Source organism: Aulonocara stuartgranti (assembly GCF_965226115.1).
Source record: "Aulonocara stuartgranti genome assembly, chromosome: 3".
NCBI classification, from domain to species: Eukaryota; Metazoa; Chordata; class Actinopteri; order Cichliformes; family Cichlidae; genus Aulonocara; species Aulonocara stuartgranti.
In genome coordinates, this window is record NC_138941.1 from 77,740,344 (window position 1) to 77,761,609 (window position 21,266).

Sequence of the window (21,266 nt, forward strand, 5' to 3'; positions counted from 1 at the left end):
AAGCCCGGCTGAACGGCTGCGGCTCAACAACATAACGCCCAGCGTTCATACAACCCAAGCGTTGCAAACAAAACAAGAAGAAAACGTAAATCCGTCCCTCGTTAAGCAGAAGCGTGCAGGCACGTGTCCTCATAATCCCAGAGAGAGAGAGCAGCGGCACAAACTGATGACACCATCAACCCTCGACTTGGGTGTCTTAAAGGGACACCACACCATAGTGGCTGTCACAACGTATAAGACTGGGGAAACCTGCATTCAGCTGGACCTGAAAAACACTATGTCCAGATAAACACAATCAACTTTTGGAGAAAAATAAAAGATTCTTCATCAGACTAACAACTAAAAACATGACACTTACCTTAACAGTATGGGCTACATCAAATATATTCAAGACCGACAACAACACTTCTCACTGCTGCTAATTTTAACAAAACTAAACAAAAAGTAGAAAAAGGCAATTCACCAAGTCTTGAAAAGTAAAACTGAAAAATAGAAACACAGAATAAAGTAAAATATCCATCCAGATCTTTACCACCAACAACATAAAATCTATCTTGATTAAATGGCCATATTCTCCAATAAATGAGCAATAATAAAGTAAGAAAAAATAAGACATTCAATTTATGGACGCTCAAATTAACAGAGCGACATTAAACGCACCTCATTGCCTGCCGTAGCGTTCTTCGCAGCTGCACTTCACCTCAAAGGTCGGTTAATACATCGGATTGAACTTAACCAAAGTCCAATTAAAGGAAAATAAATGTTTCTAACAAATACAATGAAGAAGATTAAAATAATTCACTGTCAGTTACTGTCGCTGTGAGTTTGACGAGGTCAGCTGCTTCATTTGGTTCTGCCTAAAGTTCTCTCAGTGATCCAGTGTTTATATGATAAGATACGTGTTTAATGCAGAGAGTTGGAATTACAAGTTGGTAAGAAGCTTTTTAACAAAGGTTTGATTTAAGCTTTAAGTTCAAAGGTGAAAGAAATTTCACGTTTGATGAAGGAAGATCAAGGCTAACAAGGACATAGGTCAAAGGTCAAAATAAGGTGAGAAAATATAATAGATATATATAATCAATCAATAAGGTGAAAATATCAGATAAAAGGGTTTATTTGTTATAAGGAATAAAGAGGTCAAAGGTCAAAACAAGAGACACTGGTAGAGACCTCAAATCATTGTTACTGAAGAAGGAGGAGTTCTTTAACAGTACGACATTGATAGAGTTTGTTTGTGTGTTTGAGAGTTCAGACTGAAAGGGAGCGCACAATCGTGTGTGTGTCTGCAGCTGTTGTGTTGTTGCTGCATCGTTGCCTCAGGGGGAAAGTTGTGTGTGTGTTATGCAGACTAGCAGAGACTGCAGCTGTCAGCAGCCACACACACTTTCTATTCTTCAAATCAAATCACAGTGAAACATGTTCACTGACAGCTCAGCTTCAGCATCGTCTTCATGCTGTGACTGCAGCCGTTCAACTCTGTTTGTCTTTAACCCAAATCATCACAACATGCAAATATAATCATCAAAATGATGTGACTGGAAGGATGCAGCAGTCTGTGCTCCACCTTTCTCCTCCACACCTGCAGGTGGAGAACATGGATGCATGAATCTCTACAGAGTTCTTTGAATATTATCCGTCTCATCAGTTTTCAGTGAACAAAACTCCTCACAGAGCCAAAATAAGCAGTTTGTATCCAACATAACTCAGCTGGACTCTGATGCTCCGTATAACAGCCACACATGAGTCTGGATTCACTCAAAGCATTGAACAAACTTTATTGGAAATGAAGCTTTTGGACATTTGTTCTCTGATATTTGCTCTTCAGCTCGAGTCTCCATCAGTGGGAACATTTCCTGATTCAACTTTTCTTCTGTTCAAATCAAACTCCATGAGAATCAAAGTGTGAATCAGAGTCCTGATGATCAGATTCTATAGAAACATGGAGACTGTAGAGGATTTACACTCAATATGTTCATTTGTTCCCTTCAAGAAAAATCAATCATTCATCCAATAAAATCAGTCGTTGATCAGTTTGATTGACAGGACAGATGATCAGAGGTGCAGAGTTTTTACCTCCATCATTAGGACTGGGACAGAAGAATGGGTGGAGTTTGTGAGTGAAGGAGCAGCCAGTAAAGGAGTAGATCAGAGCTGCAGCACCTACATCATAAAAGGAGACCAGACCCTCCTCATAATCCACAAACACCCCCACCTTCTCAGGACCAGGATGGAGACAGAGGGGGACTGAAGGACCAGCACAAGCACTGTACTCATTTCCATTTCTCAGCCCTACAGTCCAGAAACCATACTGAGGTCTCAGTGTGATGTTTCCCTTCCTGTTGATCGACTCTGTGGCCACTCCTAAAGTCCAGTCAGTCTTTCCTTTAACCTGAACCTCAAAGTAAAATCTGCCTGAAGAGAAACTCTGCTCTCCTAAAACCATAACACAGTGAGAAAATCTCTCTGGGTTGTTTGGAAGATTCTTCCTCACATCACTATGATAAACTTGTTTTCCATCATCAGACAGGATGAGATAAGGATGAGCTGTATCAGGATCCAGAGTCACATCCACCTCATGCTGCTGCACCCTCTGCAGCTCAGCCTCTAACAGCTTCTTCTTCATGGGTTTCCAGACTGTCTCCTCCAGCTGAGCCACAGCTCTCCCCACAGTCCCCTCATATGATGGTGGATGAACTCTGACCTCTGTCCAGTCCTTGCTGGGTGGAGCAGCTTTCAGGGAGGAGAAGCTTTGGAGGAGGTGGAGGTGGTCTTCAGAGCGTGAGAGCTGCTCCACCTCAGAGCTTCTCTCCATCAGCTCAGAGATTTCCTGTTCCAGATCTTTGATGAGACCTTCAGCCTGTTTCTCTGTAGCTTCCTGTTTGTCTTCGATCTCCTTCATGAGCTCCTTCAGGCGTCTCTCAACAGACTCCATCAGAGCCGTGAGGACCTGAACACCTTCTGCTTTCTGTCTGTCTGCAGCATCTTTACTCATCTTCACCGACTCTGTGATCTCCTGAATCTTCAGTCGTCTCTTCTGGATCATCTGCTGAATCTCAGCCTCTGTCTTCTCCAGCTCTGCCTTCTTTCCTTCATATTCTTCTCTCAGAGGAACAAACTCGTGGTTCTTGTGGTCTAAAACAGAGCAGAGCATGCAGACACATGTCTGGTCGGTCTTACAGAACAGCTGCAGAAGGTTATCGTGCTTCGTGCACATCCTGCCTTCCAGGTTCTCCACAGCATCAACCAGCTGATGTCTTTTCAGACGTTTCAGTGTCAGATGAGGCTCCAGGTGAGTCTGACAGTAGGAGGTCTGACACACCAGGCAGGACTTCAGGGCCTTCAGTCTGGTTCCAGTGCAGACGTCACAGGGAACTTCTCCTGGTTTGGCAGCTTGTTGCTCTGAGCTGCTGCTGCTGGCTTTCTGCTGAGCTTCACGTCTGAACTGAGCAACCATCTCAGAGATGAAGGTGTTGACCCTCAGCTGAGGTCGAGTGTAGAAAGTCTCTTTACACATGGGACACTGACAGATGACATTCATGTCCCAGTGCTGACTGATGCAGGTTTTGCAGAAGTTGTGTCCACATGGTGTAGTGACTGGATCAGTGAACACATCCAGACAGATGGAGCACAGAAACTGATCTTCAGATCGCAGATTGCTGGCAGCAGACATGTCTGCACTCTGAGGGAGAAAGAAGAGAAACATTTGATTCAAAATTCACTTTAAATTTCATTTTACAAAGAGAGAAACAAGCGTCAGTAGTCTGAGGAGCTTGGAGAGAAAAGCGTCTGGACTTCTTTGAGTTTCTTGAAGACGTTTCATCAGAGAAGCTTCTTCAGTTCTCAGAGTAACTGGTGGAGACCCAGCAACACACTCAGACACAAACTGGTTCATCCAAACACAAACCTAACATCGTAGTGTCTGCTGTACAGTGCAGCGTCCAGATGGACAGGATCAACGTTTGGGGATGAAGATAAATACAGTCGTTACAAAGATGTGAAATTGTTTCTCTGTTTTACAGAAGGTCCAAGATTCATCCAGATCATTTGTATACTTGAATAAATCAGTTTGTTGGATATTTTCCATCAATCACTGTGAAGTAAACTTCGACCTTGTTGGTGACTGAATACTTCTTATTGTACGTCCAGATCAACGAGCCATTAATATTAAACAGTGACTGTTCCAGTAGAGCTGACAGTGAGGAGGACGATGAATCACAAACCTCAGAAATGTGTTATTAACTGTTGATCCAGTATTTTAATGGCATTGATGAGAACATGTTTATTCAGAGGTGTCTGTATATTTGGTCCATTTGTGCGTCAGTAAAAACTGTCCTGTTTTCTCTCACAGATACTGGAACATCCTCACAAACTCAGGATGTGGAAGAAGATGAACTTTTCCAGTCACTCGCTGGGATACATCATTCATGTTATTCTGGATCCTCAGAAAACATTGATTTATTTTTGTGTTTCACATATTTGTTTGTCCAAATCACAAATTGATGTTAGTAGAGAAGAAGCCACCACGATAAAGCCTGTGTGTGAAAACGAGATCAGTGGATTTGATCAAAATCACATTTAAGGAGGAATTCTGTCCTCCAGTTTGTTTAAATAAGCTTTGGGATTAAACAGCATCATCTATGTTTGTGTCTGATGACATGTTTGATCCAGGTCAGCTTGAATATCACAGCTGATGTGTGGAACTCTGACATGTTTAAAGCCTGATTATCAGGATGATTCAAACACATCTGTCTAAATAATGAGATTCATGTTTCCACACAAAGTTATAAAGTGCAGCATCGACTGTTTTCTGAATGATTGAGGATCATCTGTGACTCTTACAGGATACACTAAGTCAGATAATCTTTGTAAAATGTGTGAATGACTTTTTGAAGTACTGACCAAAGTCTGCTGGTTTACAGTATCAAAGGCTTTATATCAATAAAGAATAAATAGGTGTTTTCACGTCTGTAATCCTTATGATCAATCAGATCCAGAATCAATCTAAGAGGAACAGGAAGTGATGAATAACCAGGAAGTGTGGAGTCAGTCTGAAGTCCAGAGCACAGCCTGAGTCCACAGTCCTGAGCAGAGCCACAGTGAGACTGAAGCAGCAGCTCGATGCTCCTACAGTGGATCTGTGGTTACATGAGCAGATTTCTATGGATCCAGTGTGACTGTGATGAGTCCTGATGAAGTGAACAGAGTGAAGATTTGTGTAGAAGCAGGAAGTGTGATCAGCTGCACTCACCACTGTTGCTGAGAGGAACCTGATGGACTCCAGTGAATCTTCTTTTAGAGACAAACAGGACTCGACTGCAGCTCTGCTGCTGCTCTCTCACACTTTCACTTCTGCAAAATGACGTTGAGCTTCTTGTTTTTCAGGTGTTGCTCCGCCTCTTCCTGCCTCTCCCTTTACAGGAATCAGCCGGTCTGTACTCAGTGACTGTGTGCAGCGGGTGGGAGGAGTGAGGAGTGGTGTGTGGGTTCACACAGTAATGACGGCCTCAGGTGATCAGGAGAAACTCACCTGGATTTCCTTTTTCCACAGCAGACTGAGAGCTTCAGGTGGACCCTGAAGGAGGTCTCAGAGACAGGTGGTAAAAGTACACACAGTGTGTACTGAAGTAGAAGTACTACTGTTAAAAATACTCCAAGTACTAATTCAACTTCTTTACTCAAGTAAAAGTAAAAAGTACTGGCTGTGAAATGAGAGTAAAAAGAGCTGATTGAAGAACATTTCTAACACGTGTTTATACAAAGCTAACTGAACCATGTGCTGCATCAACGTGATAATAAAATAATATTATTCACTTTGTTTCTAATAAATATTCCCAGCTTGAATCAGACAAGTTGAACATGAGCAGAGAAAAAGAAGCAAATCCAAATATTCCTGTGTTCAGTTTTCTCCATTTACAGGCCGACTGTGCCTCTAAACAGGAACATGAGCAGGAAGAGGCTGAAGTGGATTCAGCAGGTGGAGGATGCCTAACATCAGCTGGAAAGATTTACTGTGACGTTTGTTTGCTGTTTTCGCCTCGTGCACGAGAACATCACCAAATAAACTCCAGACAGTTTTTAATATTTCACTGTTCAAGAGCAAAAAGACTGACGGACTGTGTTTAAGGCCACCTCACAAATGTCACACATGAAATATTCAGTGTTTATTTGCTGGTTTGTTGGCAGCAGCTCCTTAAAGTCTGTCACACATCTGTTTGACCGTCTCCAGTTAATCTGAGACACCAGTTAATCTGCAACAGCAGCATCAGGCGGCTCAGCTGATCTCTGGTGTGTAGCTGCTGTGCTGCGCTCCCATTCCTCAGTGAAAGCAACAGCAGAACAAAAACTCTCTCCATCCACATGTTTGAAAAGAAAGCTTTTAAACAGATGAACACACTCAGTAAAGGACAAAGAAATAAGTAAGAAAAAATTAGAGTAAAGAGTAAAAGCAGGAGCAACTGAAACAGGCTGCATGCTAGCTGACGCATGCTAGCTGACGCATGCTAGCTGACGCATGAGCACTAGAACTGTTCAACTTCATTGTTATGATTTTAGCACCGAGTTACATGAAATCCTGCATCAAAAAGAACAACACAGCGATCACAGACATGTTTCTGCCAACAAACCAACATTAACCCAGAAAAGCCTCTAAAACAACCTGCTGTGGTTTGGAGTAGAGATTCCTGAATTTACCAGGTGCACCTGAAGGCAGCACAATTTAAACCGTAAATAATGATGTAGGTGCGCAAATCCTTTTCAAGCTTCACACCATCAAATGAGCCGGCTTATGTTTGTTGCACTTCTACACTAAGTTTTACGCTCGCGTTTCTTCGTTGCTGATTTTTGTTCCACAAACCAAAAGAACAAAGATTCAACCTTTAATATATTTTCATGTGTGTTTCCAGCACTGTGACATATCACACACACACATGCTGAGTGTGTCACTGATAAAGCTGTGACACAGCAGCTCACTCAGTCCAGTCCAGGTAACAGACTCACCTGTTAGCAGCAGCTCTGCCCTCACAGAGCTCAGCTGCTTATTTCAGTCAGCAGGAAACATTAATATTATGGACTACAGCCGTCTGTCAGGGCCGTTCAAGGACACAACGTCACACACAGGTTTAAACTGTTAGACTCATGAATACCCACAACGTTCGATGCACATTTCTCTTTAACAGGAGCAAACGGCCTGATCAGATAATATAAGAACTCATAAAAGAAGATCTAGTTCCTGCATTTATTACTTCCAGGCTGGACGACCGTAATTCATTATTATCAGGACGTCCTAAAAACTCGCTGAAAAGCCTTCAGCTGATCCAGAGAGAGTTTGTTTCACACTGGTTCCTGTTCTACCCACTCTACTGTGGCGTCAGCTCCCAGTCTGCAGTCAGGAGACCTTCTAGCTTTGACATCATGCTTTAAACTCTGAAAGATTTCATTCTGTTTCCTCCAGAGAACTCCCCAAACCAGCAGAACAAGAAGAACCACCGAAACCAGACCTGCTACAACCAGCACGAGGGTGGAGGAGGAGGGAGGAGCGGAGGAGTCTGTTACAGGCCAAACAAGAGCAGGAGAGTTCACAGGATTAGAGGAGGTGCAGGTGTGGAGATGAGGAGGAGGATCTGCAGGAGACATGGTGAAGATGGTTCAGTCAGCTTATTTTTACTTCAGGTGAGTTCAGGTCTTTATACAGGATGTGATGTCATTGTCTGACCTCTGACCCTCAGAAAGCCCTGAGGAGATTCTCCAAACACATCAGTAGCACAGGAGTAGAGACCTTCATCAGACTGCTGGACGTTTGTGATGATGAACTCTGATTTATTTCCAACATGACTTCCATTAAAGAAGAAATGAGCTGTGATGATGTCACCATTGCTCTGTCTGCAGCGCAGTGACATCACTTCCTGCTGGCACAGGATCTGGAGGGATCTCCAGGATCAGAGCTTTATTGGATCAGCAGACACAAACAGAGTGATGCATAAATCTGTGACTGGCATCAAATGTGTTTGTGTTCTTGTTGGAGCCTCACTGATGGTTTGACTTCATCAACTCACCTGCAGACAGCAGCAGCACACACACCTGCAACAGGAGGTCAGAGGTCAGTGAGAGTCAGAGGATACTGAGGGTCAGAGGTCAGTGAGAGTCAGAGGACACTGATGGTCAGAGGACACTGAGGGTCAGAGGTCAGTGAGAGTCAGAGGATACTGATGGTTACAGGTCAGGACAGGCAAAAGAAAAATGGTGTCAGCTGCATGTCAGTGAAACTGTACACTTACCTCCTACTGATGACATCAATGAGATATGATACCAACCACTGCACCTGCGACACCTACAGCCTGCTCTAATGGCTCTAACAGCACATCATGATCACAGCATTGAACACATCATACATTTGGGCAGGTTTGTAGAAATGAGAGCTGCTCAGTCCAAACTGGCTGAAAGCCTCCTGTCCTGTTGGAGTCTGTGCTGTGATTGGTTCTCATGTAGTGCTCTTCTACACCACCTGAACTCTTACTTTACTCAATATTTACTGGCTGTATGAAACTCGCCTCACACAAACACTTCTTTCTGTGCTTTTTCTATCAAAGTGCTTTCTGTCTAACGCACACACATCCACAGTCCAATGCATCTAACTTTGTGTTCGCGTCCCGCCCGAGGATGTTTAGCATGCAGCCTGGAGCCGCCAGGAGTCAAACTACCAACCTCCAGGGTCTTAACAGGTGCCCGCTCGACCTCCTGAGCTGTGAGAGTGAAAGGATGAAGGTGGGACTCAGGAGCAGGAGCAGGGAGGCAGCTGCAGCCTTCATGCACTGATTGAGAGACGCCTCCAGCTTCCCTTTGATCTCATCGGGTGTGTGCTCTCTGTGTGAGTATGCTGCTGTGTTACTCTGATGAGTTGCTGAGGCTGTGATGATTAAACGAGCTGTTATCATCATGAAGAATCCCCTCCACCCTCTGCACCACCTACTGGACAGTCTAACAGGTAACTTTGCTGCCTGACACTCTACAGCGCACGCATCGCCTGCATCCACCAGTGAGACAAACGTCTAAATCTAAACTCTCGTACAGAACTTAAACCCTTTGCTTTACTATTGAATTGTTCTTGTCAAGTTCAGATTGTGGTGCGTATTAAAGAGTCTCCTTTACTGTCTGAAACTGTCCAAAGCTTCCTGATCAACACTTCCTGCTGCACTTTCAGATCCTCTCTCTGCTCACAGGAGAATCAAACCACTGACCTTTGACCTCTGACTCCTCAGCGTGTTTGCTCTGCAGCTTGTAAACAATGACATAATGAAACATGTCGTTACAATAATGTCAGATGTTGGTGTCGCTGACGTTAAAGTCACAGTTGTAGATCACGAGAGCAGAAGTGTCGTGTTCAGGTGTGACGCAGCTGCTGTCATTAGATTTAAATAGAAGCGAGCGTCCAGCCAATGAGATCAGTCCTGCTCTGTGTGCTCTCTCCTGGTTGGTCTGTGGATGTTGTCATTACAGGTTATTTCAGTGCGGTTGGGGGTGTAGCGTCCTGATGGTGTTCCTCCTTCAGCTCGGCTCTGTCGGGGTCGTAGGTCCAGTGTTTGAGTTTCTGTAACTTCATGTTTTTGGTGAAATGTTCCTGGTTCCTGTTACCATGACGTCTCAGTGTTGTGTCTCTGGGCTTCTTGTAGGTGACGTCTGGTTCTTTTGTCCTCCTGGTCCTCTGTGAGTTTTGTCCTTTGGTGTCCCTGTTATGAAGTCAGTCAGGTGTCTCTGTTTGGGCACCTGTGTGAGGTTAGTCTCTGTGTTATTGTGAGTCTCTGGTCTCGTGCACTTTGTGTTGTCCTGATTCTCTCCTGCTGTGTGTTTATTGTCTCCTGTTGTTCATTTCATGCTTCACACTCATGCTGTGTGATCTCTCACACAGCATGAGTGTGCTCTGTGTTTCTGTTACACTTCCCTAGTTTCTTCATTTAGTGCATGTTGTTGTATTGAGACTAGTTTGAGTTTATCAGGCAGTCGCATTCATGTTTCCACACTTTCATTCATTCATTCACCTCAAAAATGAATTGGAGATTACTGATGGATGAGTGAACAGTTCAGAGACTCTGTAGAGTTTAATGTTTTTAACCTTTCGAGTCATCGAGAGGCTCCATCAGCTCAGTGGCGAGGTTGTTGTCAAAGCCCTCAAAGCCCTTTTAACCAATAGAGCTCATCCAGGTCTTTAACAGAAGCTGCAGGTTAACTCTACAGATCCAACAGCAGCGTGATAAAGAACGATACATTCGTTCAGACTACAATAAACACATTCAGTTACAGAGTCACAGGTAAGGGTCTCATACTGTGATGTAGTGCAGGAACTTTTATATTTACAGTAAAGTAGAAATGAAGCTGGTTAAAGACAAAGTCAGGCTGACATTGTGTGAGAGAGGAGTGCAGACTGCATTAATAACTAACATGTACACTATAAACACAACTGCATGAAGGTGAAATACAAACCATGTTTGGGCTCTTGTGGCTCACAGGTGAGTTCAGGCTGAAGACTCGTCATCCAGACTGATGGAGAGCAGCAGGAAGCACTTCCTGAAGTAGCACTAAAGCTTGTGAATGAATTGTTTCACAGCACGTGCAGTCCCATTAAGAGATTAAAAACAAATAAAAGACTTTAAATGAGCCTCACATGTACAGGCAGGGAGTGGAGTGAAATTAAAATGGGCTAATGTGCTCAGACTTGTTGCAGTTAAAGACGTGCTGCAGCACAAGCTGCAGACTCATAATGGATGCATCAGTAACCCCACAATAAAGTGCGTTACAACAATCCAGCCTAGATGCAACAAAGGCGGGTTACTGTCTCAAAAAGCTGTTTGGATCAAACAGGAACTTTTCTCTCCATCATGCTTGTAAAATGACGCTTAGACGGCAGAGTGTATCCTGGTTGGAAAGTGGTCAGCATTTCTTTGAATCCCTCACCCTCAACCACAGCAAGTGGTCTTATGTCTTTTAAAATCACAGCTAAGACGCTCTCAGTAAGTACAGCCACCTCCTGGGGGGTGCATGGTGTACTTCTTCTCTGACAGTAGTCCTCCAGACTTTTCTGTTTGTTCCTGAAATCATAAATCACACATAGCACACAGATGAATTCGAATAATTACAAAATAATTATATGGAAAGCATAATATCAAAATAATTAGATAAGGATCTGGTTGATATATATAGATATATATAAACCATGTATGTGCCTTACTGTTATGCCATGTGCTATCATAGCATAACAGTAAGAGATTAATGATAATCACCAATGTTGAACATATGATATGGCTGCAAAAAATAACTGCAAAAAATAGCGTTTAAACAGCCATAGCTGATGGCACCTTTACTGGTGCACTGCTTTCTAGCCATTAGATGGCATAACTTTGACCTATAAGATCAAGCTGGAGAAGCATTATGTATAAAAACAGCGTTCAAATAGGATGAAAGACATTAAACTTGACAAATCAAGAGTTCGTTGTCATTTTGCTTTTGCAAGCACTTTAACAATGTTTTAACAGTGTCCACGACGGCTACGTTTAGCAGGTGGTGCATTATCCTTGTTAACATTTCTCCTGCGGCCAATTCGCTCTCACATTTTCGTCTTTCGCCGATTCTGATAATCAGCCTGCGCGCATTCAGACTCATTTTGCCAGCATGGGCCACAAATAAAAAAAACAACAACTAAACAGCAGCTGCTATATGTTACTGCTAAGCAGCTTAAATTAGTTTTGTATTTATGGAGGTTGGGTGTTTATCTCTGTCTATGAGTGAGTGTATGTCTGGGGGGGGGGGGGTCTGGATGAATTAACGGGTAAAAACTAGCGTTAGTAAAAAAGTTGAAAACTTACGGTGGTTTGTCCTTTGCAGAAGCTGCTCCTGGATGTCGTCGTTTGAGGTGCTGGTGCATAGCCGTCGTGCTTTTATGATAGGCCATTTCCACCTCACAAAGCCGGCAAACGACTGAATCACTTCCTTTTCGGTTAAAATATCCCCATACTGTAGAGCTGCGTGTTCGGGTGCAGTGGTTTAAGTCGACTGCGACTGCCTCACTCATGTTACCGCTACTCGCTGCCGCCATGTCTGTTTTTGAAAGTGACGACGCATCGAGGGAAATTGTTTTACGTCGACGTATTTTACGCGTCGACGTAATCGATTACGTCGACGCGTTGTCCCAGCCCCAATTAGGAGTACTCGATCCCTCCTCTGTGATGTCCATCACAGCGACTAGAATAAAACAAAAATGCTATATTTGTTCCTTTAAAAAAGATGTGTCAGAAAGAACAACAATAAATCACAAATGTGCAGCGTTGAAACTGGCCCCACGTCGCTGAGAGGAGTCGACCGTCCAAACAGATGATTGACGGCTCACGGCACCAATGTAACCCCCCTCAGTCTCCATGTCCGGTGCTGTATGAGTAAAACTCGCTGGACTTCAGATGGGTAGAGCTCAGGCGTGGTTTATTCCCCTTTAGTGGGTCTCTGCAATAACATGGGACATGAATAACCATGGGTTTCCAGCAACAGGACTCCGCCCAAACACAGCAAAAGCTTCATTGCTACTCACGGATAAACAAATGATCGTATAGTGGAACTCTTAGTTTTCTTAAAATAAATAAAAAAAACAAATATTGATTGAAAAATAAAATGGCAACAAAACTTATTGCGGAAAATAAAATAAAAATATTACTTCATTGTGGTTTAGGTAAAAAAAGAGAAATTAATTCTCTTAAATGCACATTCATGTAAATATAAATAAACTTCCAGACCAAATCCAAAATTTCCTTTCATGTACAATAGTAAATGAAACGATGCTGCCATCTACTGGGCAAAACTTAATAAGCAGTATTTCTTAAACAGAATTAGCCTGCAGCTCAACCAAATACATGTTTCAAATACACATACCTGCAATAACATGGGACATGAATAACCATGGGTTTCCAGCAACAGGATCCCGCCCAAACTATCAAGAGAAGTTTCACAGTATTAGACACGACAGCCTCCTCTAGCTGTTAGCCGCTAGCTCAGCGTGTCCATTTTTCCTACCGCCTAACCAATTAATTGCAAAACAAGGTCATAAAACTGAATCTACTCAGATGCTACTGGAGGGGCAGTTCATGCTGTTAATGCACTGTCATGTTAACCTCAATGAGGATCTTCAAATATGTTTTAAACTCATGTTGAGTCAGGGCGGACTGAGGAAGAACTTACCACAGCAAAAGCTTCATTGCTACTAACGGATAAGCTTAGGAAAGACCCGTTTACCAGTAGCAGACTTCCGCTGCGGATTTTCAAAATAAAAGTTTCAAAATAAACCCATGGTTGAGATCCCAAGTTTAACAGGAATTTAACAACAACAAAACCATATTCATTCTTTTACATCGTTACAAAAGCATACAGTACTTAATTGAGATGGAACATTTTAACAACAAAAGTATAGATAACCCCTCCCCCCTCCCAAAATGGTTTGTTCCAGCTGGCCTCTCCCCTGCTCTGGCTCTGGCGCAGAGGCTGAGACCTGAGACGCAGCGGAGCGGAGACATAAGTGTCTGGTTTAAAACAGGACATATTAGCTGCATTTAACCTTCAGTTACTCTTTATATAGTTGGTAGGAGTCAGACCATGTTTCTGTTTACCTGAAAAACATTACACCAGGTAACCTGCTGGTAGTGATGGCCAAATGAAGCTTTCTGAAGCTTGTATTGAAAAACGGTTCATTACTCGAAGCTTTTCAACACAGTCCTCTCCGGTGACATCTGGTGGCGAATATTTTGAAGAGCAGCTTGAATCTGCAAAATAAAACGGACTGCTCAAGCATCACTGCTCACTCAAGAGTGGAGTTCTCTCTGATATTGGGCCACCGTTCCGTTGCTTTGAACATGTAATTGGTTTTGTTTTCTCGATTGGGGGGCTGAAAAAAATGTAATGCGTATTTGCGTAATACATTTTGATCAATAAACTTTCCCTATTTAAACATGCACTATGGTGTGGCCTTTCTTTGCTCATAACTCCTTTATGTTGGTAAATACAATAAGTGAGCAATATATATAATATACATATGAGAATGCACAGCACATTATGGAGTATGCCCCTGCTGTGGAGTCCTGCCTCCATCTACTTGTCATTTAATCACTGGACAGCTGGACAGGTTCATACAAAATATTAGATGAGGCCAATTGTCCTATACATATTTTTGACCTAGGGGTGGGATTGATTGTGAACTGGAAAGGGAAAATGCTTAGGGGGCTGAGTAAGGCTGCATCGTCACTGATTTGTAGAATCATTTTGATTCGATACAGGATCCGATTCAATTTGATTGGAATCTGGAAAGTTTTGCCTCAGTCAGAAATATTACAATTCTGATCATTTAACAGTATATATCCATAATTTCGTATCTATTAAAAGAAAGCTGACACATGTGAGACTTAATTAGAGATGTAAACAGAGAGTTATGAAACCTGCAGCTGCAGAAGCCAGCGAAAAAAAAAAGAGGCAAACACAGCGCGGACCCGACGACACACCAAAATCTGACTCTGACGCGTCGGGTCCGCGCTCTGTGTTCACGTTTGTATGCAGAATCCGTAAACCTGCTCCCAGGTACTGTTTTAGCTGTATGGTGTTTGACGACATGTTGTGAGGTTTAACCTGAGATGCTGGCGTTTCAGGCATAATAACGTTAATTCACAAATCGACACGGGATTTTAATGAATCAATATCACTTTATTCAATTTAGCATGGATTGTAATCAGAAAGGCGATAATCAAAACCCATCCCTAATCAAGAACTTGCAAAGTAAAAACATGATCAATGTCAGGTAGCCCTTTTGTTATTTACATTTAAAAAGAGGATTAGTGTTACTGTGCGCTGGCTGAGTCTGTTTCTTTTCTTAGAAATAGTTTCTCCTGCCTTGGAGAAAATCCACTTGCATGGAACAGAAGAGGCTGTGTGAAGGAAATTGCCGTCCCGGGTTTCCTCCGTGGCGTGAGCGATAAGCAGAGTTTTGTCCTTTCCTTCTAAGATTCCTAATTATTTAAAGTAACACTCAGGTATGCCATTCAGCGTGTTAGTACGAGCTCGGGAGCAGCTTGGGAGAACAAGAAAACAGAGACTGCTTTAGGTTGCCTTCCCAATCGACTCAAAGGTTTATTTGATACACAGCAGTTTATATAGAGGAAAAAAGGTTCGTGTGTCAGCTTTCCCAGTTCAAACCGGTACAGACTAAATAAGGAAACGTCTTCCTGCCTTCTGAGCAAAGTATCCCTTGTGTAGTTTATCAGTTCAGCTATAATTTATGATCATCCCAGCAAAATACACTCCTAGACATAAAATACAGAGTTCTTTCATTAGTGAATTCTGAAACAAACCACCTAGCCTTTAACGAGCCTTTTCCAGGAGATAAAGAAAAAGGGAGGATGGGAGTAAGGAAGTGGTCTCATCTCTGTGGTGTTTTCGACCTTGGGGGACCAGCTTGTGAGTCTTACACCTTAATTCTTGGGTCACAGAGAAAGAGAAAAACAACTAGTAGATGGGCCTTATTGAGTAACTCTTTTCCGTATAATATCACAATAAAACAATATCCTGTAAATGCTACCATGGTATCAAAATATCACAACAGTTCTCTCCTTTTATCATGAAATGATAACATAGTATAAAGACAGAATGTAATAACATAATATAAAGACAAATCATAAATGTGAAACAAATCATAAATGTAACTAGTCCTTTGAGGAAGCTTAATATCAAAATTTTAAAAAGAAGAAAAGAAAGAGAAGAAAACGTCATTCTTTTCTTAGACAATCGAGTAATTTACAATGTAATGCTCAATACATACATCAGGATCATCATTGATGACATCTGACACATAATCTGGGTCAATTTGTGCCAATTGCAAATACATTGAAGTAGCTGTACTAGTAGCTATACGGGTTATCATTGAACGTACACAGGGTACCACACAACAGACAATAATCATCAAAAACATGCTGCAACGGTTACAAAGGCTACAATTAGTTCCTTCCATCTTCCAAACGTGTCCTGTAGCCACTTATGTAGCCACTGACCGTGACCTGTATTGGCAATTAGTTCTATCTTCAATGCTTCAAGTTTATTCATAGCTTGTGTGAATGAACCGTTAGGAGCGGTATTATTGGGAATGAAAGTACAGCATACATCAACGGTTACTAGACCACAGGTACCGGTCCAATTAACAGGTAAAGCTAATCTAAGGGTATTATTGCACAACCAATAAGCATGTGGGATTGGTCTAGTTAGGCGCGTGACCATGTGTGATTTAACTAACTCCCCCCAGTCAGTATCATTTAAGACACCCTCTGGGGGAACAATGATCGATTCTCTGCTCGAACTTGAACTGTGTGTGTGTTCCTCCAGATATGATACAACTTCAGCCACAGAGACAGCTAGCCATGTCTCATTACAGCGTGCACCTGGGGAGTCAGAGAAGAATGTATAGTTATCCTTTGTATAATCTATGTGTGTGTCTGGGCCAGTTAACTTTAGTCTGCGCAGACATATCATACTAGTATTAAAATGGAGAGGGATCTGTCCTAAGGGCAGTGAGGGTTTTAACCTATTCTCAGGGCGTTTCATTGGGGCGCAGGTCCCTGCGGTGTCATTAGATAACTTCAATAATTCGCCTAATGGAGTCTCAGGGTTAGTTGGTGTGTGTGTGTGTCTAAGTAAGCAGTCGAGAGGGCTCAGAGTCAACTGTAAAGCGTCTTTAAGGAGAGCATTATCTCCGCCGATTTCCTCTAGTCCCTCAGTGAGGGGGAAACCGGATATGGGGTATCCTACTATTACCTGTTCTGGATTAGCCTTTGAACAGACATAACAGTTACTGTTTCCTAAATCACGAGCGGCTGTTCTGGCATTTTCATACCAGGCGTTAGCTCCTGTTCTAGAGGGTGCATAAAATGGTTTATTAGTGGCGTCTATGTTGCTATTTACTGATTTTAGGGAACGTGAGGAGTGCATTAAGTAGGTGTCTTGCAAAATGGAGCATGAGGTATAGTCAGCAAAATATGACCTGCAGAAATATGAACATGGTTGCAGTTTACAATACAAAATAGCAAAGAAAAATCCTAAGGTTAATGCGATAGATATGATAAATAACCTAAATATATAAGAAAAACAGTTCTTCAGTTGTCTCCTGGCCTGGTCCCAGGTTCGAGAGACACAGAATAAGCGTCGTATGATGACAATGGGCATTTCATTTTCTCCATTATCAGGATGAAATGAGTCTGGCTTTATCAGGTTAGACATCATGTGGTACTTTTGGCTTTCTGTTCCTGCTGGATGTTCGAGTACCTTGTTGTTGTTCTTTCAGACGTTGTGTGTTAATCAGTGATTGTGTGTGTATGTACATTGGATCCTGGCGCTGGCTCGCCGGAGATGTCATCTACCCGTGTGTTTATTTGCTCTGGATCCGGGCGCTGGCTCGCCGGAGATGTCGTCTGCTTGATCCGACGCCTGAGATGGTCCGATTGGGCTGGTCTTAACCCTGCTGGCATGAATCCACTGAGGTTGTCCGTCTGTGAGGATGCTGGTTCTTCGTCACTGCCAGTACAGTCTGGGGCTGGAACACGCGCGGCCTCCCAGAGTGTCCTTGGTTTTAGTGGCTTCTCCAACATGCATCTCCTTGTCTCCACTGGTGGAACTGTGGAGGGGAAAGGCTGAGAGAGACAAACTTTCTGATAGTTATTATTCAGTTTTTCTACCAGGTTGTGAACATCAGTGGACAATGCAATATACATCACCTTCTACTAGCGGTGCCCCTCTGGAAGCTGACCATGCTGTTGGAAATAATCTTATTTCAAATGGAGATAATTTGGTTACTGCAGATTGAGTCATTCTAATCTCACACAGGACTTGAGTAAGTAATTTGACCCAGGTCATTAAAGTTTTAGCACACTTTTGAATTACTTCTGATGTGAATGAAGATCCTCTATCACTGTTAATCTGGTGAGGTATTCCGAATCTGGGTATTATTTCATTGCTCAACTTTTGACAGACTACTTCTGCAGTTTCTTTTGAGGTTGGATAAGCTTCTACTCATTTACTAAATTGATCCACTATTACCAGTAAGTACTTGATGCTTCCTTGTGCTGGCATGTGTGTGAAATCAATTTGTAATGTATGAAATGGAAAATCTGGTTGTGGTAAATGCTGATGTTTTGCTTTTGAGCTACCTACATTAGTTCGCGCACATGTTAGACAGGTTGCTAATATGCTTTTTACTGCATGCAATGTTTTCTCAATTACAAATCTTGATTTTATTGCCCCTATTACCCCTCTTTGTCCGACATGACTCACACCGTGAAAATGTCGGACAAGGACTGGCATCAGGGAATATGGGAGGGCAATCAAACCTTTAAGATTTTGTATAAGCCATCTCTGTCATCTAAGGTACAGTCATTATTCTCCCAATAGGTGTAATCAGATGCAGAGGCTTGCTCTTGTATCAATTTTAAATCAACATTTGTTTCTAAATAGTCTGGGAGTGTAACAAGTGGCAGCTGTAGGGGCACAGATAATACTTCCTGCGGAGGTGGGAGCTGTGATGCAGCTGCAGCCTTGGCTGTCACGTCTGCTAAGGCATTACCTGTTGCTTCGTCTGTGTCAGCTGTACTGTGTCCTTTCGTTTTTACAACTGCAACGGCCGATGGCAGCTGTATAGCCTGAAAAAGTCTTTGAACAAAATCACAATTTAGCAATTTATTTTCCATCAGCAGATCTAAATCCTCTCTGTCTCCACAATGTGCCAAAGTCATGTACAACGCCAAATGCATAGCGGCTGTCTGCGTAAATCGTCACATGCTTATCCAAATGTAGCTCACAGGCGCGTATTAAAGCCATGAGCTCTGCTTTTTGTGCTGAGTGAAATGGTAATGAGTGAGCCTCTAGTATGATGTCAGGCAATGTCACCACTGAATAGCCACAAAGAAATGAGTTGTCATTCGGCCTTGAACAGGACCCGTCCACATAAACCGTGGCTGAGTCTGAGATAGGTGTTTGCTCTAAATCTGGACGTGGTGCTGTGGATTCCTTTATACGTGTCATGCAGTCATGAACGTCAAGCCTGTCTGAGCCATCCTGTCGGTCAGAAGAACACAGCATAGGATCAATAAATGTGCTGGCGAATCAGGTGTGCTGCTCGCTTTTATAGTGAGATTTGCATATGTTGTGTAGTTATGTTTGCTAGAATGGTCGTGACCTGGTGATTGGTGTATAGAATAGTGTCATGTGAGAGTGTGAGCTTCTCGCAGTCCCTTATCATGATAGAGCAAGCTGCTACTGCCCTCAGGCAGGCCGGCATTCCTGAACAATTCAGGCAGCACCTTTGAGGGGCGGAGGTCAGCACTCCCTGTAATGCATTGAAAGAGGCAGTCATTTCTGTGGACCACAGTATTCGAGGAGGCTTGTCTTTTTTACAACAGTCACGCAGAATGTGGTCATGAAAAGAACAGTCTGGTATCCACTGTCTGCAATAGTTCACCATGCCCAGGAAGGACAACATTTCCTTCTGTGTAGTGGGACGAGGGACGGAGGTCACAGCTTTGACCCTGTCTGCAGTCATGGAACGTTTTCCGTGAGACAATGTGAATCCCAAATATTGAACAGAAGTCTGACAGTACTGCATTTTCTTTGCTGATGCTTTGTGGCCAGTCTTTTGGAGGTGCTGGAGAAGCATGTGTGTAGCAGTTTGACATAGTTTTTCACTTTCAGCACAGAGGAGGAGGTCATCCACATGTGGATCAGGGTGCAGCCCTGGAGGAGTGAAGCACCATTGAGAAAGCAGCAGAGCTGTCTATCATGCCTTGGGGCAAACGAGTCCAAGTGTACTGCTTATTTCTATGTGTGAATGCAAATAACGGCTGTGTGTCTTCATGAGAAAAAGGAGCGGAGCATAAATCCACCACGGTAAAGTGTGTATGCAATGCATGTCAATATGCTGTGAACATCTGAAACGAGAGGTGGCAGAGGAATGTTGACTGCATTAATTTGCCTTAAGTCTTGTATGAAACGCCATACGCCAGGTTTGTCAGGCTTTGGCACAGGATTGACAGGAGTGTGGGCTTTATTGCTCCTGTAGTCAATAAATCTCCTATCATGACATCTAGGACTGCGGTTTTTTCGGCAGAAATGGGATGTTGCTTGACATATACTGGCTTGTTGTGTTTTAATAGGTGTACGTGATAAAGTGTACAGTCAATAAATCCTATCTCATTCTCACTTTTTGACCATAATGTCATATTCTGGTATTCAGCTGGCAACGTAACTGCAGAAATAGTACAGTGGATAGGGTAGGTTAGATCTATGTGTCGACGTATTTCGTAACCTATGTCTGAGTTATGTGACAAAATCACTGTTTGACCTTAGAGAAACAAAAGTGTGGCTCCCAGTCATGGGATTACCTGGTAGTGGCGTCTGTACACGTTTTTTTTGGCACAGTGTGTGACATAGAGTACCGGACAAAAGGATGTTGAGTTCATTCTCTGCTGAGGGTCCAGCTGACACAGAGGTTGTTCCTTCTCCATCATGTCGGTACATAGGGCAGAGAAAACATAAGCTGTTATCAGTGTCAGCAAACATTTCACCCTTTGTGTTAAATTAAATACACAAATTCATTTTTGCTCTGGGTGTCTGCGGCTGCTGGAAAACTGAGCTAAATTTGCACGTCTAGCTTGTCCAACAGTGCATAAAGCGTTTTATGAATACTAGGATAGATTCATCAGGCTTCTGTTTACACATAGTTACTGCATTTAAGTCAATTTTGTCTCTGGACATTGTTAGCAGGAATTTCTTTAGATTCTTAAAGAAATTGGTGATTTTGTCATTATTTACCCACAAAAACTCTGCAGTTGTGGATGCTTTATCATGCTTTGGGTCTGTTTGTTTACTACCGCGAGTGTTGGCGTGAGGACCTTTGTCATCCTGGCTTTGTTTTTCCTTTTTTCCTTTTAGATAAGTCTTTATTAAAGTTCGGGTAACAGGTATTTCTTTAGCTACCTCTAAACCTCTAGCTACGATATCGTGGCGTTTCATGTGGGTGTCTATTGTGGACACTGCCTGATGCAAAAGTTTTTCTTCATAGACGTCTAAATTGTTTTTCATAAGTTCCTCACATTCTTCTTTCAAAAGTTTTTCTCTTTTTTTATGTTCTGCTAATTCTTCCTTGCGGCGTATATATTGTTTTTCCTGATCCTGTTTAAAGAGATGGCTAAGATCCGTTGCATGTGATTCAGATT

At 42.7% G+C, this 21,266-nt stretch overlaps 1 protein-coding gene across 1 annotated transcript; it reads right to left on the reverse strand.

Annotated features, from left to right (window-relative positions):
- Positions 1-1,750: 1,750 nt before the first annotated feature.
- Positions 1,751-5,573, reverse strand: LOC309703526 (E3 ubiquitin-protein ligase TRIM21-like). Its single transcript, XM_082528431.1, has 2 exons — positions 5,249-5,573; positions 1,751-3,679 (listed from the first exon to the last, which is right to left on the reverse strand). The coding sequence occupies exon 2, from the start codon at positions 3,668-3,670 to the stop codon at positions 2,000-2,002; it is 1,671 nt and encodes a 556-aa protein (XP_082384557.1). The 5' UTR covers positions 3,671-3,679; positions 5,249-5,573; the 3' UTR covers positions 1,751-1,999.
- Between the last annotated feature and the right edge of the window lie 15,693 nt (positions 5,574-21,266).

Coding starts and splice junctions, on each gene's coding strand:
- LOC309703526 (XM_082528431.1), bottom strand. CDS start 3,670: ATGTCTGCTGCCAGCAATCTGCGATCTGAAGATCAGTTTCTGTGCTCC.